General features: G+C 45.5%; 1 protein-coding gene across 5 annotated transcripts in view; it reads left to right on the forward strand.

The window, feature by feature from the left end:
• MIA3 (MIA family member 3, ER export factor) overlaps positions 1-25,549 on the forward strand; it is a 66,356-nt gene that overhangs the window by 19,799 nt on the left and 21,008 nt on the right. For 4 of the 5 annotated variants that reach the window (XM_021064137.1, XM_021064136.1, XM_021064135.1 and 1 more), the window contains exons 3-6: positions 2,513-2,599; positions 6,003-9,015; positions 10,893-11,054; positions 13,484-13,632. In XM_021064137.1, the coding sequence (XP_020919796.1) occupies positions 2,513-2,599; positions 6,003-9,015; positions 10,893-11,054; positions 13,484-13,632 (3,411 nt within the window). The remainder of the gene's footprint in view (positions 1-2,512; positions 2,600-6,002; positions 9,016-10,892; positions 11,055-13,483; positions 13,633-25,549) is intronic. The other variant, XM_021064134.1, reaches the window with a different exon arrangement.

Below are 25,549 nucleotides of genomic sequence, written 5' to 3' on the forward strand. Positions count from 1 at the left end.
CTAGGCTGCCAGGGAACTCCAAGCTTTGATGTTTTTAATGAGAAAATTCACTGGGAGTGACCTGATCAGGAGGCTTATGAGCTACTGTCCTTTTTCAAAAGTGTGATGTGTATACTGTTTATTTACTGAAAGTAGTAAGAGTCCTAAATGCCCTTAGAATTGTCCAAACTTCGAGATACACCCAGTCCCAAATAGGAAATATTTTACTCTCAATAAAACACCAAATAAATGACAGAAAAAAGATGGCGTGAGACTCCCCCACTAGGAAAAATAGATTCATTTATTATTTTTTTTCCGCCTTTTTTAGGGCCACACCTGTGGCATATGGCGGTTCCGAGGCTAGGGCCTACACCGCAGCCAGAGCAACATAGGATCTAAGCTGCATCTGTGTCCTACACCACAGCTCACAGCAATGCCAGATCCTGAACCCCCCGAGCGAGGCCAGGGATCCAACCCACGTCCTCACGGATCCTAGTCGGGTTCATCACCTCTGAGCCACCACAGGAACCACCAGTAGATTTCTTTTGTTGGCAACCTAGATTCCCTGGGAGGAATCTTGAAAAGCCAACTGTTCAGGTAGGATCTGGCTGAATCGCCACAGACAGGGAAGAATCTAGTCTCTTTCTTTCAAGTCCTGCGATTTCTCCATAGTCTTTACATCTGGAACATTTTTTTCCAAGTCCCCAGGCTGCGTTTTTTGTATTGCTGTGAAGCTGGAGCATTGGAATAATGAACTTGACTTTGTAATTTCCCTCCTCCAGACCTCTGCTCACGACCATAACCCCCTCCAGAAAGACGGCCAGTCTTTCTGGCTCCCGACTCTCATCGTGGGGCTACACTGCCCTCAGCTCCCAGCCAGAAGGGATCTTTGCCATCCGCCGATTCTAGGTGGCACTTTGTGTGCCCTGCCCGTGTGGCTGTCCTTGTACTGCTGTGCTGGGGTGCACGTGCGCACTGTCTCGGCTCTGTCGTGGCAGGGCCTGTGTCTGATTCCCCTTAAGAATCCTTCCTTTCAGGGCAGTGCTTCTCACTTACCTTTGTCCTAATGGTAGTTTATGCAGATTCATTCTCTTGAAACCATCTTCTTTTCTTCTCTCTCTTTTTATTTTCTCCCAAATCGAATCAGCCGTTCCTTGGCAGAGATGATATCCGGAAGCAAAATTAGATCACAAAGATTACTTCCAGGCAGAAGGGCCCCTGATCCTTGCATCTTTCTGTCAGATCATAAAAATGAGACCCACCCGCTGTAAAAATACGCACGGAGCTTTTTTTTTATGACCTATGGGCTCAGCTGACAAAGATTACACAGAGATAAATGCAATTCCTTTCTCCTCATATCTCTGGTTTCTTTCCCTTTTCCAGATTCTCTTAATAAAGTAGAATTTTCCTGAGAAGGAAGAAGGAACACAAGTATATTTTTCCTCAGTCTCTCCTCTCATTTCATGAATCTTATACTTAAGGAAATTAAAAACTCTCTCTCCTTAGCTTTCAAAGTGATTCTTGCTTCTGTTTCTTAGTCTTCATCCTTCCGTTTTTTTTGGTTTCTTAGAGTTTCAGACTTTTAGCTGCCAGGTAGCATTTTAAATTGCCCTTTCTTATCTAATCTTCAAGGCAGTATTTCACTAAACCTTGCTTTTTAGATAGTTGCCAGATATAACCAGAGCACTCGTAATGAGGATATTTTATGAGTCGGTGATAAAATGGCTTTTTTTTCTTTTCCTTTGGGGGCATTGGATCTGCATATCAGTCTTTAATGAGTGGAAAGAGATCTGCCGTCCCTTTCAGACTGTAGCTAATAAAAGGCAGTGTACGTTTCTCAGGAGGATACACAATATATCTTAGCTGTTAGCCCTGTAGAGGAACGGGATAATCTTCTATAGAGGTTTACTGTGCATGAAACTAAAGCTTAACTGTGTAGATTCATATGAATTGTATTTTCTCCCCCAATACTTGAAAATTTAGTCTTTGAAAAAGCTAGTACAGCCCATGATATCAATAAATCTCTGCCTTTTGTTGTAGTGGCCATGCATTTCAGACGTTTCATATTCTTTTTACTTATTAATCTTCTTGGGTGTTGTTTATTGGTTTAAGAAAGACTTATAGGTATCGGTTTACGAGTGATGCTGTGAAATTTGCAGAGAACTTCTTGTTAGGGGTTATTTGGAAAAGTCTATAACCAGCTTTGGTTTGCATAGTTTTAATCACATAATACGTAATAATTTTCTCCTAGGCAGATGTGTCTACCTCACAAATCTAACTTTAGGTGTCTTGTTTAGTAATAAGCTAAATGTTGAAAGAAAACTTCAGTGGTTTTAGAAAAGTTGCCCTTTTAATGTTCTGTACTTCATTTTTTGGGATAATAATCCCTGGAAACAGAATAGCAATTATCTACCTCTTGTGGTTATGTCTCCCTATCTGTGTATTTCTTTTCACTGCTGAGACGTCTCTCACGTATATTTCTTACACAGACTTTTGACTGATCTTCATTTCTTTTGCCCATTTTTTCATATAGGTTGGGCGTACTTTCGGATATTTTCCAAAGGATTTAATCCGAGTAGTCCATGAATACACCCAAGAAGAGCTACAGGTTCCAACAGATGTAAGTTGTGGACTTGCTTTGTTGTTGTTCTCAATTACAAATTGGCTTAAAAATTCATCAGTTAACATTCTACTTAAGTGTTTTTGAAAGTCTGAATGTGATTTGATCAAAAAAAAGTTGATATCTGTGTATCAGATTTTAATTTAGAAACAGACTACCTTTTGCACAACTATAAATGTAATAAATTCATTGAGTAATAAAAAAATAAAAAAAAGAAACAGACTACTTTTGAAAGAAAGAAAAAAGAGAGAGAGGTGAAAGAAAGAAAGGAAGAAAGAAAGAAAGGGAAAAGTTTGAAAAGAATTTACAGGAGACAGAGTTCCTGTCATGGCTCAGTGGAAATGAATCTGACTAGCATCCATGAGGATGCAGGTTTGATCCCTGGCCTCACTCAGTGGGTTAAAGGATCCAGTGTTGCTGTGAGGTGTGGTGTAGGCCCACGCCTACAACTCCGGATTTGACCCCTAGCCTGGGAACTTACACATGCTGCAGGTGTGGCCTTAAAAAAAAGACCAAAAAAAGAAAAAGAATCTACAGGAGACTTTATATCATAATCTGCTAGTTATCCATTGAAGCAGGTGTTCTTATACAAGGTCATGTAGGCTTATTCAGGATTTTTCTTTGCTACTTTTGTGAATTTTTTTTTTTTTTTTAATTCCATACTCATGGTATCTGGAAGTTCCTGGGCCAGGGATTGAATCAGTTGTAGCTGTGACCTGAGCCACAGGTTTGGCAGTGCCTGATCCTTTAACCCACTGCACTGGGCCTCCACAGCAACCATTGCAGCTGGAGTCCTAACCCCCTGGACCACAGTGGGAACTCCTTTCTTTGCTATTTTTTGTAAGAAAAAAACATGAACTATCCAGTATCTTTGTATTTAGTTATTAACTGTAGATGGTAAATAAATATTTTACAAGCATGATGAAAAGGTGTCTCAATTTGCAAGTAACTCATTGAATAGCTTTTAGACATTTTAAGTATATAAAAATCAGGTTAATCAGCAAGAAACCCTTGCTTATGCACTAGGCCATGAGGTTTTCTCATTGACTCTGGGGATTTAAGGGATTAGAGGTATGTGATAGATTTTGGAAAAGGGAATCTGAGCGCTTCCCGTGAGGTCCAAGCTCAGATCTGCAGGTCCTGACTGCATGGTCTGTAAAAGCACTCATCCAGGGCACACGAACTTAAAATAGCTTTGTGATGGCAAAGGGTCCGTGTTCTGGGGTCCTCGTTCCAGCAGATTATTTTCTGGAGTTTTAAAATTTAAAGGACTTGATACCCACCTCCAAACAGAAATCTTTGAGCAAGTCCTTGGAGTTGCTGCCGAGCAGGGGAGCTGCTGGCCTGGCACAGTTCTCAGCTGAGCTCTGCAGAGTGGATGAAGTCATGGAGCCATTGCTCTTCCTGAAATGCCCTGGTATTCTCGAGGGTCATAAAGTCAGTCCTGTTGTCTGTGGGGCCTTGCTGCTGCTGAAGATCCTGCTGGGGGTGCGGGGGGTGGTCTACGTGTGAGCCAGCCATTCAGTGGTCAGGGGAACCTCACTTGTTAGGGATTCTGCCTTCTCATTGCCCCTTTCCCTCCACGCTTAGCCTTGAGAAGTGGCTTAGAAATTCCACTAAGGGAGTTCCCGTCGTGGCGCAGTGGTTAACGAATCCGACTAGGAACCATGAGGTTGCGGGTTCGGTCCCTGCCCTTGCTCAGTGGGTTAACGATCCGGCGTTGCCGTGAGCTGTGGTGTAGGTTGCAGACGCGGCTCGGATCCCGAGTTGCTGTGGCTCTGGCGTAGGCCAGTGGCTGCAGCTCTGAATAGACCCTTAGCCTGGGAACCTCCATATGCCGCAGGAGCGGCCCAAAGAAACAGCAAAAAGACAAACAAACAAACAAACAAACAAAAAAGAAATGCCACTAAGAAGAGGAAGTCGGAATTCCTGTAGTGGCTCAGCGGTTAGTGAACCCAGCTAGCATCCATGAGGACATGGGTTCAATCCCTGGCCTCGCTCAGTGTGTTAAGGATCTGGTGTTGCCATGAGCTGTGGTGTAGGTCGCAGACACGGCTTGGATCCTGAGTTGCTGTGGCTCTGGTGGCTACAACTCAAAGCAGTGATGAAAGGGATGGTTATCTGGAAATGTATTGGACAGTGGCTACAGCTCTGATTGGACTCCTAGCCTGGGAACCTCCATATGCTGCAAGTGTGGCCCTAAAAGACAAAAAGACCAAAAAAAAAAGAAAGAGAAAGTCATCCGTCTCTGCTACAATTATCGGGTCTCCAGAGTGCTGTGCGAGGCCGGTTAGGAGAAGAAGCTGATCGGCGCTGTTTTTTCACTTTTCCTCTGTGTACGGCCCCTTCTACGTCAGTTTGTTTCCTAGCGGAGGAAGAATGTCAGGATCCGGTTAGTCTGAAAGCAGCTCTTATGACACTTAGAACCCTGATTTAGAGTGGAGTGTATCCCTGACTGAATCTTGTTTTCCAGCTGCACTTGTGATAGTTAATCCTTGCCTGTCTTGGTCCAGTCTTTGTCCCTTAGCATTTTTATTTCCCTCACATCTGTATTTCAGTACGATGCTTCTTAAGCTCATTTATCTTTCCCAGTCCAAGGCACGTATGAGCCAGAAATCTGTTGTAGACTTAGAGCCAGTCGGCAAGGTGATTCTGCCTGCTTCCAGCTGGGTAAGCAGAGAAATAGCGCCTAGAGGGTAGGGTTATGGAGATATATGGGTGGTCTTCCAGCCTCTCCTGGACAAATTATTATGAGACCACTTTCCAGAGTATCAGGCATAGATACTGGAAGTTGGAGGACCTGGTGAGTGATTCCTTCCTTTTCCCTGCTTGTGCTGAGACCAAATTGAGAAACCCAGAAGTCAGGCAGATGGAGACCCAAATGTCACCATTACTTACCAGAAAAGTTTTTGGACAACTTGGCTCAAGTGGGCAGAAATGAATGGGCTTTTGAAAATCACAGCCTAGGATATGATAGACTTACCCAGCCACAGGCAGAGCAGGCCAACTGGGGGGCCTCCCCAGGTAGGACTGCCCCTGTAACACTGGCAGCATGGAGGTTAGAGGGTGTCATGTCCCCCCACCCCCACCCCCGGGCCCCAATCCCAACAGAAAACAGGGAGAGTGCAGAGCCAGCTCAGCAGCCACATGCGTTGTTCTTCCCCTAGGAAAGCGAAGGAAGCAAGGCCGGAGGCATTCCTCAGGCAAGGTCCTTCCTCAAGGAAGCAGGAAGCCAGGGGAAAGTGTGTTCCAGCCTCTGTCTCCTGACTCCCCGAGGCTGGCACGAAAGCGCCTCTGGAGCCAAACATGAGTTTGAGACCATCTCTGTCATTCGCGTGGGTAAGCATTTGCTCTTGTGACACTCAGTTAGTGACACACTAATGTTTTTCTTTCCCTTCTGCAGGAGACAGATTTTGTTTGTTTTGATGGAGGAAGAGACAATTTTGATAATTATAATGTCGAAGAACTTTTAGGGTTTTTGGAATTGTATGATTCGGCGCCTGGAGACTCTGAGGAAGTTCAAGAAAAAACTTCTCAGCAGGTGGAAGAACCTCCTGAAGCGTCCGAGGAAAGTGACCCTGAACCTGAACCAGGAGAACCCAGCTCGCAGGAAAGTGAAAGTGTATTCTCAGAAAACACTGAGGAACCCAGGGAAAGACAGGAGGCTCAGAAGAGCCACCCTCATGGAAGCAGTCAAACAGATCCCGCTCAGGGAGAGCAGTCTTCTTTCGAACCTTTTGGAGAAATGCTGCAAGATAAGTTAAAAGTGCCAGAAAGCGAACGCAGCAAAACCAGCAATAGTTCTCAGGTCTCCAATGAGCAGGAGAAGATTGATGCTTATAAACTTCTGAAAACAGAAATGACTCTGGACTTGAAAACCAAATTCGGCTCAACTGCCGACGCATTTGTATCTGACGATGAGACAACCAGATTTGTTACCTCCTTAGAGGACGATTTTGATGAGGAGCTGGAAGGTGAGTACTACACCGTGGGGAAGGAAGAAGAGGAGAACAAAGACGGCGTGGACGACCTCCCACTACTCACCTTCGTGGATGGAGAAGATCCAGCTCCGGCGAAGTCTGGCGTTGAGAAGCATCCAACAGAGAAAGAGCAGACTTGGAAGGAAGCCAGTCGGGCTGGGGAGACTCAGCCCCCCGGCATCCAGTACGGTGAGAAAAATGCAGAGGAAGATAGCACCTTCTCCGTGGTGGCAGAAGGTGAGGAAAACACAGGTGCGGATTTGGAGACTTGGGATTCGAAGGAAGCAAAGGCTGGTGATGAAGCATCCGTCCCGGGTCGCAACGTGGGGACAGCACGACCAGCCTCGGCTTCTGGCGACCCCGAAGAGGCAGCCGATGGCCTTCGGAAGGTGGAAGTCCCCAGAAGCAGTCAAGACCAGGACCCAGAGGCGCCCGCAGAACTTCACGTTCAAGGGCAAGGGCGGGAGGCCGAGCGGCCGGGGAGGGACCTGGCGGCGCGGGAGGCAGCGGGATTAGAGGACAAGACGCGCCGAAGCGGGAGCCGGCACGCTTCTGCCCAGAGCGGCCACCCCAGCCCTCCGCCCGCCGCCAAAGAGGATGCAGAGACATTTCTATCGGCCTTTGCCAGCAAAGAGAATGACCTGGAAGGAGCCGCTGTTCATATCTCGAAAGACTGGCCCGGGAAGGAACAGCCCGGAGCACAGCGGTTGGAAGGCGGCTCGGAGGGCGCCTCGGTGGCTAGAGCTGCAGGGATCCCGGGGGCCGAGCGGGAGCTTGGACAGGCCCCCTCGGGGATCGCAGCGCCCCGGACCGACAGTCAGCCTGATGCTTCCAGGGCCCGCGGGGAGGAGGACGGCGGCTCAGGAATCGGCCCAGCCCCACCGCCGCTCTCGGGGGAGCACCTGGGTGAGGACCAGCCCGGGAAATCTCAAAACCGGACTCGATTCTCCTCCCCCGATGCACCTGCTCCGCCAAGAAACCCGGGGGAAGAGGGTCCCGCTCCGGGAAGCAGCCTTTCCGGGCCACAGGAAGGAGGCGCCGCCGCCGCATTTCCCCAGCAAGGGAGCGACGACGGGGGACTCTCAGATCAGGAGGCCGCTGAGGATGCCCTGGAGGAGGGGCCTGCCCATCGCCGCGAGCCCGCGGCGGCCCCGCGGGAAGCAGGGGTGACCGAGGTGCCAGGTCTCCGCCCGGAACACCCGGAAGCAGACGAGGACGATTACGCCCCCGAAGAGCTGTTGGAGGATGAAAACGCTGTGAGTGCGAAGCGGTCTAAAGAAATGAGCCCCGAGGCTGAGGACGCGGGCTTAGATGCTGACCCACAGGCCTCTGCAAAAGCGCTTTTAGGTGCTGTTCATGCTGATCCAGAACCTGGAGAAAACAAAGGGGAGACCAATAATACGGTGGAAACTGGAAGAAAAAGTGACCCTGCGGGTGAAGGCGTGGACGCACGAGGCGGGGATCCCAGTAGTCCGGTGGTGGAAAAAGGAGGAAGCTCCCTCGTGGGTCAGAAGGGACAGAGCCCCTCTGAGGAACGCGACCTTCCCAAGAGAGCCAATCAGACTGCAGGGTTAGGGGCCGCATCTCAGCATAAAGCTCCGGATTATTTTAACGAAGACGGCCTCCAGGAACCCCCGGGGGCGCCAGGGCTCCTGGGGAAGCCTGGGGCAGAACTCTTGAAAGAGGATGAGGAGGACGTGGCGAAACTGGTGGACGCAGGGCTCCGGGGGTCCGCTCCTGAGGACCAGGACAGTGACCCGCCCCCCTGGGCGCCACACGCACCTGTTCAGCAGGAGCTCGGCGTCCCCCGGGAGGACTTGCCTATAATCGGCAGCTTCTTTAAAGAGCAGCAGTCCCTGGAGCGCTTCCAGAAGTACTTTGACGTCCAGGAGCTGGAAGCCCTGTTCCAGGAAATGTCCTCCAAGCTGAAGTCGGCGCAGCGGGAGAGCCTGCCCTACAACGTGGAGAAAGTCCTAGATAAGGTCTTCCGTGCTTCCGAGTCCCACATTCTGAGCGTGGCAGAGGAGATGCTCGACACTCGCGTGACCGAAGACAGAGACCCGGCGATGAGGGACAGCATCTTCAGCGAAGAGGCTGCTGTGCTCGATGACGTTCACGAACTGATCTATTTTGTCAGGTACACATACTCCGCGAAGGAGGAGGCCGCGTCCCTGGCAGCCGCGCAGCCTGCGGAGGAGGGCCGGCCTGGACCAGCAGAGGAGGGCCGGCCTGGACCTGCGGAGGAGGGCCGGCCTGGACCTGCGGAGGAGAGTTTGGCTGGACCTGCGGAGGAGAGTTCGGCTGGACCTGCGGAGGAGAGTTCGGCTGGACCTGCGGAGGAGAGTTTGGCTGGACCTGCGGAGGAGAGTTCGGCTGGACCTGCGGAGGAGAGTTTGGCTGGACCTGCGGAGGAGAGTTCGGCTGGACCTGCAGAAGGTGAGGTGCCTGCCTGTGACCTCCTGGTGTTGGGCTCCAGGTACGGGTGTGGGGCTGGGGGGCTCTGAAGAGCCTCGTGCCCTATTTGTAAAGCTTTGTCCCCAGTTCACAGCGGCCCAGAGGCGAGGGGCAGCACAGTGACGGCCTCATGACCCGTCCAGTCTTTCTTGTAGATGGGGGTGTGGATAAGGATTTCTTGCCCTCTTTCTCCCTTAGACAGCTGAGACTGGCAAGCATTCTCAAAAGGAAACTCTAAAAAGATAAAGCCACACATAAGAAATGAGGTATAAAATAGACCTGTTGACATAGTACATGTTTCATGCAAAAGTATGAGAGGGGTTTTTTTCTTTTTTCTTTTTTGGCCAACCGGTCACATACGAAGTTCCTGGGCCAGGGATCAGACAAGCCACAGTTGTGACCTATGCCACAGTTGTGGCAAGGCTGAATCCTTTAACCCACTGTGCCAGGGATTGAACCTGTGTCCTGGCACTGCAGAAATATAGCCGATACTGTTGTGCTGCAGCCGGAACTCCATGAAAGGGCTTTTTTGAACACATTTTCTTCATCGTCAAATCACTGCTCTCTGTCTAAGGATTTACTGGCATAGGGCTTAACTTGATGCCTTGCCTGAGTGAGTCTTTTCTTCCCCCTAATTTTTTTTGGGGGGGGTGGGCTTGGGGGGAGTGTGTACTACTGCAGCACATAGGAGTTCCCAGGCTAGGGGTCGGGGCAGCAGCTGCCGGCCTGCACCACAGCCACAGCAATGCAGGATCCAAGCTGCATCTGTGACCTACACCACAGCTCACAGCAACACCAGATCCTTAAGCCACTGAGCAAGGCCAGGAATTGAACCCGGGTCCTCATGAATACTAGGTGGGTTTATAACCCTCTGAGCCACAGAGGGAACCGCCCCCCCCTCCAACTTCCATCTTTGCTGGATGCTATGTGCATAGGTGAGTTAAATTCTACCCAGCCATCGGGTTCTCACGTTCAGATTAATCCAGGACAAACCAGGACACAGAGCCTCTAACAGAGCACTTGATGCAGAAGCCATCCAGTAAATAAACAGTGAGTGAACGGACCCTGAGCCAGCGTCTCATAGAAGCTGGTTCCTGGCTCATGCTCTTTTCTCTGCCCACATGCTTTTCAAACGGAGATGTGTGAGCTGAGAGTATCTCCCTGGGCGCAGAGACCACAGGAGGAGTGTTCCCAGGCTGCCTGGGGTCCCGAGCATTTGGAGCTGGGAACACTTTTATATGTAGTCAAAGCTCTACTGTGGATTCGAATGCAAGACTCAAATGAATCTCAGGCTAAACTATGGGGTTTCAAAGACATTCGTCTTCACTGTGGGTCACACTGGGCTGTGCCCTGAGCCTCTCGGGGACAGAGAAGAGTACGCTCCTTCCGACTCATAGAGGTTCTTTGAAACCATCCGAGCGGCCCTTCTGCCAGCTGCTGCTGCCCGTAGGGCCCTCCTCTGCGCCAGCTCTGACCGAGCACACTTATGTATGGAGGGGCTCGGGTCTCTCCGCATGGGATATGTGTTTCCTGTTTCTGACCCGCCTCTCCTTTTGCACCTTTGTCCATGTAGGGCAGGTGCTGCGTCACCAAGGGAAGTTAGCGTATCAGAGTCGTACCATAAATACATTTAGTGATCAACACCTTCGGGATAAGAGTTTCTTTGTACGTTTTCTGCTGTAGATTAGCCATCTGTGAAGTGAGAGGAAAGCAGCTGAAACTCTTACTTCCGAGCCCGGGTGTGCCCCACAGGTGCCAGCACAGCGGGCAGGATGAGGGCCCTGGGGTGGGTGGGGAGGGAGTGCTGGGCGGGAGCGTGGTTGGGCTCTGCCAGCGCGGGGCTCTCTTTTTCCCCGTAGACATCCAGCCACCGCTGGAGGAGAGCGGCCCACAGGAGAGCACAGCAGCTCTTACCATGCAGATTCCTGAGGAGCCCAGCCGCGTGCATCAACCCGTGACCAGGGACATGGGTCCCTTAGAAGCGTCCCAAAAACCGGAGACTGAGAAAGCCAGAAACCCAGGTAAATAAAGCTCGCTTATTTTTCCTCTACAGAGTAGAGGCCCGTCCTAAAGGAGGCCTTCTGGGAGTTCCCGTCGTGGCTCAGTGGTAACCAACCAGACTAGTATCCATCAGGATGTAGGTTCAATCCCTGGACTCCCTCAGTGGGTTAAGGATCCAGGGTTGCCATGAGCTGCTGTGTAGGTTGCAGAGGTGGCTCAGATCTGGTGTTGCTGTGGTGTAGGCAGCTGTAGCTCAGATTCCACCCCTAGCCCAGGAACTTCCATATGCTGCCAGCTGCAGCTGTCAAAAAAATAAATAAATAAACAAATAAAAGAACAGATTCGAGGAGACAGTATAGAACTTTGCGGTACGTAATAGTACAGTGTGGACACTCGTGATCCTCGGTCACCGAGCGCAGTAAACATCCCTCGGACAGCAGCTTGTTTCATTTGAATTGAGAAAGTTGTTTTAGGAGGTCCTGTCGTGGCGCAGTGGTTAACGAATCCGACTAGGAGCCATGAGGTTGCGGGTTCGATCCCTGGGCTTGCTCAGTGGGTTAAGGATCTGGTGTAGCCGTGAGCTGTGGTGTAGGTTGCAGACATGGCTCGGATCCCACATTGCTGTGGCTCTGGCATAGACCCGTGGCTACAGCTCCAATTTGACCCCTAGCCTGGGAACCTCCATGTGCCGCAGGAAGCGGCCCTAGAAAAGGCAAAAAAAAGAAGAAAAAAAAAGTTGTTTTAAAAAAAAATTTTTTTAATAATGCAGCCACAATAATAGCATCACCAGCTTTTAAGTTTTGTGTAGCTCATTCTTTGCACCAGTCGACCACAAGAACTTCTGACTGTGTTACTCTGTCTCTCGAGTATGATGATGAGACATCATTCCAGCTTTGTGTTTTTAGAGGCCAAGGTCTCTAACTGGGTACAGCATCACCGTGTGATACCATAGGCCTAGCAGCCCTGGGCTGCCCCCCCCTGCCCCCCACCCTCTTCAAAGTATAGGGGAAGTCAGAGTAGGAATCGAAGTTCAGCTAATTGAGAAGGAATGGCATATCAGAGGTCTCCCATATTCCAGAGGGTATTGCAATCATATATAATACTCTCTAATTCTACTTTTTGTTTTATTTTATTTTTTATTTTTTATTTTTTTTATGGCTGCCCCCACAGCACATGGAAGTCCCCAGGCTAGGGGCTGAATCGGAGCTACAGCTGCTGGCTTACACGACAGCTCGCCGGATCCTTAAACCCGTTGAGTGAGACCAGCGACGAAACCTGCATCCTCACGGACACTATCTTGGGTTCTTAACCTGCTGAGCCACAGTGGGAACGCCATACTCTGTATTTCTAAACTCTTGTAATTCAAAAAGATTCCGCTTGTTGAGAAAGAGTCATATACCAATAAGACTTGCTATTTTCTTGCTCAAAAACTTTTACGGTTAGGAAAGACTTTGCTTGCAAAATCTTTAAAAACAGATGTTTTTAAAACAGATGTTTTCAGAGTTTTGTTGTGACGCAACAGAAATGAATCCAGCTAGTATCCACGAGGACGCAGGTTCGATCCCTGGCCCTGCTCAGTGGGTTAAGGATCCCTTCAGGTAGAGCTGGAACTCTACCTCTTCTCCAGAGCTGCAAGCCTGGCCCTGTCCTCTGTGCAGTCCCCTCTGGTCTCTCTTGGTGTTTACCATATTTTCTTTTGTGTAGCTGTCATTCACCCGTTCAGCAAGTGGTTGCTGAGTGCCTGCCAGGTGCCAGATGCCGCGCCAAGTATGGGTGCGAGTTTGCAGACCGACGCCCTTCGTCTGCAGTTTCTGTACTGTGCTTTACTAGCACTAAATAAATGTTTATTAGATGTGATGATATGGCAGTTCCTATTGTGGCTCAGCAGGCTAAGAACCCAACAGAGTGTCCGTGAGGACGCGGGTTCGATCCCTGGCCTTGCTCAGTGGGTTAAGGATCTGGCATTGCTGGGAGCTGTGGTGTAGGTTGCAGATGAGGCTTGGATCTGGCGTGGCTGTGGCTGTGGCATAGGTCGGCAGTCGTAGCTCTGATTTGACCCTAGCCTGGGGACCTCCATATGCCTTGGGTGAGGCCCTAAAAAGAAAAAAAATGTGGTAGTGTGAATATGGGAAAAGTATAAAGTTCTGTTTTTCTCATTTCCTGTGAGTCTTCATTGTTCTGATAGCAGGTGCATTGCCAGGGGTGTGATGGAGGGGCTGGTGGTGGGTCGAGTGGATTGGAGATACATTCATTTTATAACTGAAGGGTGTGATGGCTCTAATGGGGGTTCTGACTCTTTTTAAATATGTAAAAGTCACTGGGAGAACTACATATCCAGGCATAGTGACTGGTATTTAGCGGGCACTCGATAAATACTTAAAACGAAGAGAAACAATTCCAACTCTGAAGCATAAATAAAATATTAGCTTGCTTTCTCCCTCAATTTCAGGGCTATTCACAACCGAAGGCACTCCTGTTATGGATGCTGTTGGTGCCAAAAAGCAACTAGAAACCAGCGCTGAAGAAGCAGCCGGTGTCACGCCTTTGGACAATGCAATTCTTCTCATATGTTCAATGGTATTTTGTTTAACTAAGATGGTAAGTTTAACATATATAGTTTCTTTGAATAGAATGCTGATTATTACAGTTTTCAAGCTGATTCCAAGCATGAGGTGAAGAATCACAGTGTCTTTGTGGCAACTGCTCCTGAGCCTTTGAGGATAGTCTCTGAAACATGCCAGGTGTATGATGCCGGTGGGTTCTTAGTTCAGGTCAGCACAGTGTATGCACACCTGTGAAATAGGGTTCTTTTTTTCCCACCTTTTTATCTTTCTTTTTCTTTTTTTTAAATTACAGTTGATTTACAGTGGCGTGTCAATTTCTGCTGTACAGCACAGTGACCCAGTCACACCTATATCTACATTCCTTGTTCTCATATTATCTTCCATCATGTTCTATCACAAGAGACTGGTTATAGCTCCCAGTGCTGTACAGCAGGACCTCATTGCTTATCCATAAAAAAAAACGAAATAATGCCATCTGCAGCCACATGGGTGCGACTGGAGATTCTCATACTAAGCGAAGTAAGTCAGAAAGGGAAAGACAAATACCATAGGATATCACTTATATGTGGACTCTAAAATGTGGCGCCAGTGAACCTTTCTGCAGAACAGAAACAGACTCACAGAGAGGAACCGTGGTTCTTCCCCCAGGGACCTTTCAGTCTAGCGGGGGATAACGACCTCCACCTGAGACCTGCTGTGACCCAGAAGGCAGAGAAAGCCTTACCCCACGGTGGAAGCGTGTGTGGAATAGATTGGTTCCCTGCCGTGGCAGGAGGGTCAGAGCAGGTCAGATGAGCCCAGACCTGTTTTGAGCAGAGTCGAAGGGCCCGTGTGAATTTGTCCAGAAGCTTATCTAAGCCTTTGAAGGTTTTAAGCAGGAAAGGAGTATGGCCATATTTTTTCTTAGAAAGAGTCCCTTATAGCTGAGTATTTATTCAGATGCATCTTTCTAACCAGAGTCCTGATCCAAAGGAGACATTTAATTTGTCCAGAAGCTTATCTGCGCTTTCTAGGGCTTAGCGCCCCCTTGTGGTATTTGTTGAAATTGGAGGTTTTTCTTGGTAAATTATGGGACCCAGCAAGCTTTCACAATTTGGAGGCCAAGTTGTCCTTGGGGCTATAAAGTATCCTCTCCAACAAAAACATTTTTTTCCTGTGTTCTGTTATTTCAGGACTTTTGTAGGAAAGGGTCATTTTTTGTTCTGTAAAACGCATGGGTTTTCAGGGAGGTCCATCATTTGGAAGCTTGGGCAAATGACTAAAGTTTGAACCTCAGCTTCCTCACCTTTAAAGTGCAGATAATGCCTAAGGCAGTCATTACAAGAACTGAATTAATTGCGGGCGTCCAGTGTCTAGTGCAGAGCCTGGCATCTTGTAGGATCTCATGCCCTGCCAGCTTCTCACTGGGATGGTCAGAGGGCAGTATGAAGACACTGAATCCCTGGGAAATTCAGGAGAAAGGCCCCCAGGATGGGACGGAAGGAGGGACCCCGAGCATTTTTCAGTTTTCTCCATGGTTTTGGTAGTGGCGGCTGCCCCGCAGTGAGGCGTGTGTGACCTGTGCAGTTGGAATAATGAAACTGTCAGTGACGAAGGCTGCCGCGGAATTCGAGTTTGGTTATATCTGCATGAATCATCATCACTCCTAAGATGTACCATCCTCAGATGTGGGAGGGACTCTCTGTCCACTTCATCTGTGGACATGGTGGCTGCTGCCCTAGGCCTGGGTGGGGACAGAGAAGTGGCGGAGGAGACGGTCTCTGCCCGCGGGATGATGGGAGAAGATGCAGACGTGAAGGGCAAGCGGGAAGGGCTCGCGTTGCAGAGTAGCCGTGATTTGAAAGGTGTTGGCACAAGAACAGCATGTACAGAGTGTGGTGTGAGGAATGGAAGAATCTAAGAGATATAAAGCATAATTCTGATTTCTGAAAGGCCTAAGAAAAGGGCGTGGTGGCTCAGACGATAAGGATCCAGTGTCGTCGCAGCTATGGTGCAGGTCTCTGCAGCGGTGCAGCGTCAGTCCCTGACTTGGGAAGTTCTGCGTGCCGCAGGCATGGCTTAAAATTTCATAAAAAAGAAAAAGCTATATCAAATATGTGTGAACATTGGAAAACACATGAAATAGCTTTTGTGGAGTATCAAGTACGTGGTATAGATAGTTATTTGGTAGATCTGGGGAGTAGTGGGTACTGACTTTGGGAAAATCGTGCCAGAAAATCAGATGCCTGGATGACCAGTTAATGGAATCTCAGGGCTGGGAGGGACCTGAGAGGGCAGGCAGTCTAGCTTCTCACCAAACTTCAGTACTTTCCTCCAGGGCAGCCCTGACTAGTAGTGATGCGGTCTAGGCATCAACACTTCCTGCTGGGGGCAGCTTACCTTATAAGGCTATACCTTGTTCCGTGTTCATTCTTATATCCACTCCGTATTTTCCTCCATGTGATTTTTTTCCCCCTCGAATATAATTCCTTTTCTACATAGTAATCCTTTAAATATTGGAAGTTATGCTTTAAATTGTTTTTTTCAGTGCTTTGGTGTGGAAAATTTCAAAATAGTAACAGTAGAGAGAGAGAATAATGAAATGAAATCCCGGGCCCATCATCCAGCTCCATGGTACTTCCTTAATATTGCCCATGATTTGACACACTTCGAAATGCCCTCCCTTCCTTTTCAAATTGTTCTTACCCAATTCAGCCTCTTGTGGAGGTCCAGAATTTATAGGGGGTTGCTATATGAATTAAATCCGTTTCAATCAGCTATAAATTGCCTATAACAAAGCGCACCCCGTTTAGGAATATGGCCCCGTGAGTTTTAACAAACGGACACACCCACGTGAAAACAGCCCTAACCAGAGATGGGACGTTCCCTTCCTTCGAGGAGGTTCCCTCGTGTGCCTTCCCAGCGTATTTTATCTTACGAGAAACCGCCACACCATTCTCAACAATGACTGTGCCATTCTCTACCTCCACCAACAATTTATAAGGTTCCTAGCTGGTCGCATATTTGCCTGGTATTATCACTCATAAATTGTAGCCATTCTTGTGGGCCTGCCTTTGAGGTTTCATTGCCTTTCTTGATGCTTTATGATGTTGAGCACTTTTTCATGCGCCCACACTTTTTTGTGGGTTTGTGTGTGAACTAGCTCTTCAGCTCTTTTGCCTCTTTTGAAACTGGGGTTTTGTCTTTGGAATTTTAACAGTTCCTCATATTCATATATTTTGGATACAACACCTCTGTCAGATACATATTGTTCTGGCTTGGGCTTTCAGTTTCTTCTTTTGTTTTGTTTTGTTTCTGTATTTTTAGGGCCGCACCTGCAGCATATGGAAGTTCCCAGGCTAGGGGTTCAACTGGAGCTGCAGCTGCCGACCTACACCGCAGCTCATGGCAACACTGGATCCTTAACCCTCTGAGTGAGGTCAGGGATCAAACCCACATTCTCATGGATACTAGTCAGGTTCATTACTGCTCAGCCATGACAGAAACTCCTACTTCATGATTTTTGATCTTGTAAGTGATATCTTTTTTACATTTTATTTATAATTATTTTTTTGCTGACATAGAAATACAATTGATTTTTGTGTATCCACCTTGTATCTTACTAAATTTACCTATTATTTACTTATGATCTTACTAAATTATCTATTATTTTTAGGCAGGGGTTGTAGATTTCATAGGATTCTCTGTATTTGATCATGTCATCTATGAATAAACACACTTTTTTAAAAAGTCAGGTTAATTAAACCCTAATTTACATCTAGTAAAATTCACCCTTTCTGTGTACAGTTCTATGAGTTTTCACATTATTTTTTCAAATTTTTTGGGGGGCCTTGTTCTCTTGCCTCTTCTTCTGGAACTCTAACTGTACTTGTAATAGTTCCACAGGTCACCAAGGCTCTGTTCTTTTTTGTTGTTGTTTTTCTAGTACTTACTCTTGCTGTCTTTAAGTTCATTGATCTTTTCTTTTATAGTATCTAATCTGCTGTTCTGCCTATCAAGTGAATTTTTTATTTCAGATATTTTACTTTTTAGTTCTAAAGGTTCTGCTAGTCCTACTTTATATCTTCCATTTCTCTCCTCTGTATGGTCATTAAAAAAAAATTCTTAAACATCTTTTAAAGTGATTCTTTTAAAGCCCTCTAAAGCTAATATTCTGTCATCTCTTACAATTTCTTGGTCTATCTTCATAGGTTGATTTCTCTCTTAGTTATGGGATACATTTGCCTGCCTTTTTGCATGTCTAGTTTTGTGGGGTTGGTTGGTTTGTTTGTCTTTTGGATGCTAGGCACTGTGAATGGTGATGGGTGCCTGGATTTTGGTGGCTTCTGTTAAAAAGTGTTGAAGTTTGTTTTGCTAGGCTGTTAAGTCACTTGTGGATTAGCTTGATCCTCTCCAGTCTTATTTTTAAGATTTGTTAGGAGGTGCAGTGCATACAGTCGTTTTTACTCTAGGGTGAGTGTTGCCCTGCTACTATGGTGTGATTTTTCTGGACTCTGCTAAAGGCCTTCAGCATTCATTAAGGTCAATTCATGCTGACTGGCTGGAATACAGATGTTTCCCAGCTCTGTGTTAACTGGAATTTTCAGCTTCCAGCCTCCTTATTTATAGTTGTTCTTTTTGCCTGTAGTTGTTCTTTGCCAGCCCTCAAGGAATCTTACTTATACAGGTGCAGCTCTGAATTCAGCCCAAGACCGAAGGAGACAGCCATGCGGATTTCTAATTTTTTTTTTTTTTTTTTTTGTAGTTCGTATTGCGGCATATTTCAGGCACTTCAGTCTCCCTAAACCCTGATCTCTGCCTCCTCAGCAAGTTTGGCATATTCTGCTTGCTGTCTCCCTCCCTGTATTAAGGTCTTAAAAGTGCCTCCAGGTAGAAAGCTGAGAGAGCACGGGGCTTTCCTCATTTGTTTCCTTTCCCTCAGCAGTCACAGTTATGTGCTGCCTGTTGTTCTCTATCTGAAAAATAGTTTTTCATGTATTTTGCCAGTTTTCAAGGATTTTCTTTTCTTCTTTTTTCTTTTCTTTCTTTCTTTCTTTCTTTCTTTCTTTCTTTCTTTCTTTCTTTCTTTCTTTCTTTCTTTTTTCTTTCTCTTTTTGGCTTTTTATGGTCACACTTGCAGCACATGGAAGTTCCCAGGCTAGGAGTAGAATTGGAGCTGTCGCTGGCGGCCTACACCACAGCCACTGCCATGCCAGATCCAAGCCACATCTGCAACCTATGCCTCAGCTCATGGCAACTCTGGATCCTTAACCCACTGAGCAAGGCCAGGGATTGAACCCACATCCTTATGGATACTAATTGAATTCTTAACCCACTGAGCCACGATGGGAACTCCTACAGTTATTTTCAATGGCAAGGCAAGCATCCCATCAGTTACTCTGTCTATAGATGTTTGCTTTTGTTTGTTGCAATGTATTCATTGAAGAAACAGGTTTTGCTTGGCTTCCTGGGGGTATCATGGTGTGGATTTTGCCAGTAACTACATTCCCATAGTGCAGTTGAATGTGTTTCCCTGGTTCTTTACATTTCTTGGGAACTGGTTAGATGGGTTGTCGGATTCAGGTTCCATTTCATTTGGCAAGAATACTTATAGGAGATGCTATATACTGCCATCGGGAGGCATCTGGTGTCCTGATGTCCCTCTTTAGTCGATATTACTAATCATCAGTGACATTGACAAGATCTGTATTACAGGCTGAAAAATGGTACTCTTCTGACTATTGTTCCTACTTCATTTAAAGGCTGGGATACGTCTACAAAGAGAAACTTATAATCAACTATTATTTACACCGAGATTTGGTTTGTATAGTTAGGACAGTATAGATATTTGGTTGTTTCTGTCCAGCATACAAAACAATAGGTTGTCCTCCTCGCATTATCCAGAGATGCCCAAGGGTTTGTGTGTGTATGTTTCTTCTAATATTTTAAAGAATCATGATGATGCCTGAATTTTAAAATATGTGGTGTGTTAACAATCCATTCTGGTTATTATTCCTTATCAATGCTCAGTTTCTCCCGTTTTTGGTTCGTGGGAGCCTCTTCAGCTTGGCTCCTGGGCCCTTTGGACACCACCTCGTGGTCATTGATCCTTCCCTTGCTTTCTGTGTAACGAGATGTTACAAGCTCATTTTGTACACGTCCTGCTCAGATCTTGGAGGAGCTGTTTTTCCAAAGAGTCTTGGTTCCTTTTAGTGAGAACTGGGTGTCAGAGGCAACATTCTGGATACTAAGAGTGCTTCTTGCTTTTGAGCTGACCACCCTTTCTAGGCCTTTTCAGAGGACAAAGCTAGGAAATACATAGGGATTTTTGACTTGACTCTTCATCATGATGCCACGTGGATCTTCCCAATCAGAAGTCAGGATGCGAGTGGAATTTCACCTCACCACATTTATCTGACCTTGTGTTTTCTTTCTCCCCTGTTTGAAATGACATCAACGTAATTATTCACTGACATTGACATAATTAATTCGTTTATTTTACAATATTCACATAACCACCAATATCAACTCCAGCCAACAGTATGTTACTAAAATATCGCAAGGATCGTTCGCAGTTCTTTTTATCTATAACCTGTATCCCACTAGGGTATGCTTGAAAACAAAGCCTTTCTGTCGTCCTGCCACCAAGTGGATACACAGGTTAATTGTTTGAGTTTTGCTTTCACTTTTTAGGGACTGCATTATAAGATTTTGTTTTATAATTACCTAACATATTTGTAAGAGCCAAAGTCCATGTATAAAATAAGATCTATTCAAAGACGTCTAACTTTTGGCCTAATTCCATCCAACTTGTTGATACCCTCCTCTAGAGGTAATTTAAAAATTAATTTCACTACCTCACCATTAAAAAATGAGCAAATGATTTCTGCACCAAGCCAAGATAGACTTATAGGTACCAGCTTTACCCTCCAAACTGAAACAGCTGAAAAGAAAAAAAAAAATCAGACAAAATACACGAAATTACATTTTTCAAGTCATGAGGCAACAAAGGACAGTGATTCCTGAAAGAGACAAGTGCCATGAGGTCCACCGCTGTCACATCCTATCCTACTGCATTGAGAGCGTTTCCAGGCTACAGGGAAAGGAGGAAGCTGGCATTGAGGAGATAGAGCTGAAAGTCCGGGGACAGCAAAGCAGTTAAACGCCATGGGCAGAGGACCGAGAGGAGAGCTGCGGGGAGCCCTGGGGGTCTTTGAAAGGTCTCTTTTGAGTAGTCATCAGAGTGCTGAGCAGCACATGCGTGAGACAAAACTGTTCAAGGTCAAAGAAGCCCTCTAAGTGTGTAGAGGGAACACATGGAGTCCTCAGAAGGATCTTCCCTCAGAGTAGGTGCTGCTCACATCTCGCCTAACAAATCTTAAAAGCAAGACTCAAAAAGGATCAAACGTTTTCCAGTAATTTTCCATACTGTGAAAAAATGTGTGTTCTATTAGTCAGGGTCCTCCAGAGAAACAGAACCAATAGGGAAAAATAAATATGTATATTTCTATATGTATCTCTTTATATATATGTGTGTGCGTGTGTGTGCGTGTGTGTGTGTGTGTGTGTGTGTGTGTGTGTATAGCGAGAGAGAGATTTATTATAAGGAATGGACTTCTGTGCACATGGAGGCTCTGAATTCCCAGAATCCACAGTCTGCAAGCTCGAGTCCCAGTAAAGCTGGTATTGTAATCAGTCAAAGTGCAAAGGCCTAAGAATCAGGGGAGCCAATGATGAGATTCTAGTCCAGGTCCGAGAGTCTGAGACCCAGGAGCATCAGGAGTAGAAGACCGACGTTCCAGCTCAAGCAATCGAGAAGGAAGGCACAAAGTCCCCTTCCGCATTTCCTCTTATTCAGGCCCTCAGTGGGTTGGATGATGCCCATCCACACCAGGGAAGGCGCTCTACGTTACTGCTTAATTACATCATCTCATCTGGGGACACACTCAGACATACCCCCAGATAACATTTACTCTGGGTGCCCCATGATTAGTCAAAGAGACATAAAAAAATTCACATTTATTCCTAATGTATGGCTCCCAGTCAAAAGAATATCAGGCAATCGCAACCAACTAAGAATTACTACAGATGTTCAAATTAAGCAAGGGTATTAAACAGTTATTATTGCCACATTTCAGATGTTAAAAAAGTAGAGACGTGAAAAATATTTAAAAAAATCAAACTTTTAGAGATGAAATGCCTGAGGTGATAAATATACTGGGTGGGATTAATGCTAGGTAGACGCCGAAGATGAAAAGATTAGTGAACTTGAAGACATAGCAATAGATGCTATCCAGAATGAAACATATAAGGGAAGATGGCTCAAGGAAAATGAAAAAACATCATCAGTGAGCAGTGGGGACACTTTCAATGAGGCTAACAAATGTGTAACTGGAATCCTTGGAGGAAGGATAGAAGAGACGGTCAAAAAAATTTTTGAAGAAATAATGGGTGAAAATTTCCCCAAATTTATGAAAACTCTAAAGCCACAGATCCAAGAACTTCAATGAAAGTCAAGTATAAAAAAGCATGAAGAAAACTACCCCAAGGCATATCATAATCAAATTGCTCAAAAGAAATGATGAAAGCAGCCAGAGAAAAGAGACACTTTGAACTAAGATTAAGGGTGACCTCAGATTTCTTGTTGGAAACAAGGCATGGGAGACTACAGCAGAATAATGTCTTTTACTATATTTGAAGAGAAAGACTGTCGATCTACAATATCATACCCTGCAAAATAGTTTTCAAAAACAAAGATTAAATGAAGATTTTTTTTTCCCAACATACAAAAGCTGAAAGAATTCACCAGCACACACGCCCCCTAAGAAATGTTAAAGGAAGACCTTTAGTCTCCAGGAAAATAACAACAGATGGAATATGGAGCTACACAAAGGGGTGAAGAATGCCAGAAGTGGTAGCCATGGGGGCAAATATATAAACCATCATTTCATTATTTAAATATCTTTAAAAGTTAATTTACTGTTTAGAGAAAAAGATTATCGATATACTATGGGGTCTAGAAAGTATGTAAAAAATAAAATGTATGACAATAGTATAAAGGTCAGGAGAGTGAGAAATGGTAATAACTCTTAGAAAATTCTTACTACAAGCATGAAGTAGTACAGAATCACTGGAAGGAGGACTGTGGTAAACTAAAGATGTATAGTATAAGCTCTACAGGAACCACTAAAATAACCAAAAAAGGGGTTAGCTGATAAACCAACAAAGGAGATAATTTAGAATCATTAAAAAGACTTGATCCAAAAGAAGGCAGAATAAAGGGCAAAAGAGAAGAGAGAACAGATGGGACAAATAGGAAAAAACAAAAACAAACAAAAAAAAAAAACAAGAGGGAATTCCCATTATGGCTCGGCAGTAATGAATCCGGCCAGGATCCACCAGGATTTGGGTTCGATCCCTGGCCTCGCTCAGTGGGTTAAGGATCTGGCATTGCTGTGGCTGTGGCTGTGGTGGAGGCTGGCAGCTGCAGCTCTGATTCGCTTCTAGTCTGGGAACTTTCAAATGCTGCAAGTGCGGCCCTAAAAAAAAAAAAAAAAAAAAAAAAAAAGCGGATGCTAGACTACTTAAACTTAACCATATCATCTGATAAAGGACTTATATCTTGAATATATAAAGAACTCTGAAAACTCGTTAATAAGAAAGCAGATAACCCACTAAAATAGCAGTTCACCAAAAAGATATGTAGACAGCAAATAAGCACATTAAAAAAAAAAAAAAAAAAGCTCAGCATCATTCATTATGAGGGAAATGCAAATTTAAACCACCCTGCGTACTCCTCACACACTTAATGGTATGACTGAAATTACAAGGCCAAGTGTTGGAGAAGATGTGGAGGAACTGGAACTGTCATACTCTGCTTTTGGGGCTATAGAATGGTACAGACACCTCAGAAAGCCGTTTGTGAATTTCTTAAAAAGGCAGAGGTACAGCTGTCAAGTGAACCAGCCATCTCTCTGCTAAGCATTTACCCAAAAGAAAATAAATATTACATCCATAAAAGGCCTTTTGTATCACAATGCAACTCATAGCAGCTCAGTCTATAAATCAAAAACTGGAAAAAACCCAACTTCCCGTCAGCAGGTAAGTATATAAATCATGGATTATCCATATAAAGAAAGGCTGATTTGGTTAACTCCTTGGATGCTGAAGGAGGATACCTAGGAATCTCAGATGAAGGCCCATTTACTGTAAATTATACAGGGGTTTTTGACTGTGCAGAGGGTTTGTACCCCTAACCTCTGTGTTGTTCAGTGGTCAACTGCTACTTGTAGTGTATTTAACCAGTCTTCTATTGATGGACAGTTTGGTTAGTCTCTCTTTTGTATTATAAGTAATGCTGGCATAACATGCTTTTTTGTGTATTGTCTTCCCAACATGTGTTGTTACATTTGTAGCACCTTTGAGGTAGATCTTTAGAAGTGGAATTGTGTGTCAGTAGATGATTACACAGGTGATTTGGGGAGAGATTGCCAAATGGGGTTAGATCATTTTGATAATGGTCAGCAATGTGTGAGCTTGCCCATTGCCCAGCATCCTCTAAGAGGGTCCGTTGTTTGGATCTTGCCAGTATAAGTGAGAAATTAATGGTGTAGGTTTAATTCGTATTTCTTATTATGAGAAGTTAGACCATGTTTTCCTACGTTTACTAGCTGTTTCTACTTCGCCTGAGGACTATCCTTTTTTTTTTTTTCAGCCCATTTTTCCATTGGTTTGCTGGCCATTTTCTTCTCTATTTGTACAGTTCTTTATTTTTTAGGAATATTAACCCTTTGTAATGTTTCACATATTTCATCTTCAGGTTTACATCGTCAAACTGATTGTTTCATATTTTGGCATTCAAGGGCCAGACGAGTTTATTTCTAAGTGATCAGGATTACAAATCTTTTTCCTTGAATTCTGAGACATAACTATAAAGATTTTGCTCACTCATAATATGTCAGGAAATAATCCATGTCTTTTCTAGAACTTGTTTGTTATCATTTTTTACATTCAGGTTTCTGACCCATTTGGAATTTATCCTTGTGAACAGTGAGAAAAAGATCCAATTTTTATCATTTTCCATTTGGTTATCTAGTTATGCCAATAACACTTATTAAAAAGTCTTTTTCCCCCAAATGACTCTTGCGTATGCTAAACTGCCAGTGCAGTTGGGTCTAGTTCTAATTTTTTTTTTTTTAATTCAATGCAGTTTTCTTTCTTTCCTTCCTTTTTTTTTTTTTTTTTTTTTTTTTTTTTTTTTTTTTTTGGTCTTTCTTTTTAGGGCTGCACTCACAGCATATGGAGGTTCCCAGGCTAGGGGTCGAATGGGTGCTGCAGCTGGTGGCCTACGCCACAGCCACAGCAACCCAGGATCAGAGCCCCATCTGTGACCCACACCACAGCTCACAGCAAGGCCAGATCCATAACCCCTGAGCAAGGCCAGGGATTCAACCCGCGTCCTCATGGATTTTAGCTGGGTTCGTTAACTGCTGAGCCACAGCGGGAGCTCCTAGTTCTAAGTTTTCTATTCTTTTCCGTGGTGTGTATGTGTTCTTCAGCCAGCATCATACTGTTTTAATTAAAGCTTGCTTTAACTTCCCCTGACCCCGTTACTCTTTTTCAGGCTTCCCTGCTTGATTGTTCTTCTCAATTTATTTAACTTGAAAATATACCTTTAAAGACCTGCAAACATCGTTTTCCCCCCCAGGTTGAACATCCTTAGTTTCTTCCACTTTTAGAACGCAATTTCCAGACAATTCCTTGCCCTTTTCCCAGAACCGAGCTCATTGGCACAGGTGTGGTAATGACAAGACTCCTTAGAATTACTTTTTAAAGGGACACGAGAATAATGTGGGGCGGTGTGGCCATCTGGAAGAGGGAAAGTAAGCAGGGGCCTGGAGAGGGCAGAGAAGGAACCTGGCCTAGGGGACGGTGGCCAAGATTGAGGGTGGTTCTGTAGAGGGCGCGCGAGC

Source organism: Sus scrofa, chromosome 10 (assembly GCF_000003025.6).
Source record: "Sus scrofa isolate TJ Tabasco breed Duroc chromosome 10, Sscrofa11.1, whole genome shotgun sequence".
NCBI classification, from domain to species: Eukaryota; Metazoa; Chordata; class Mammalia; order Artiodactyla; family Suidae; genus Sus; species Sus scrofa.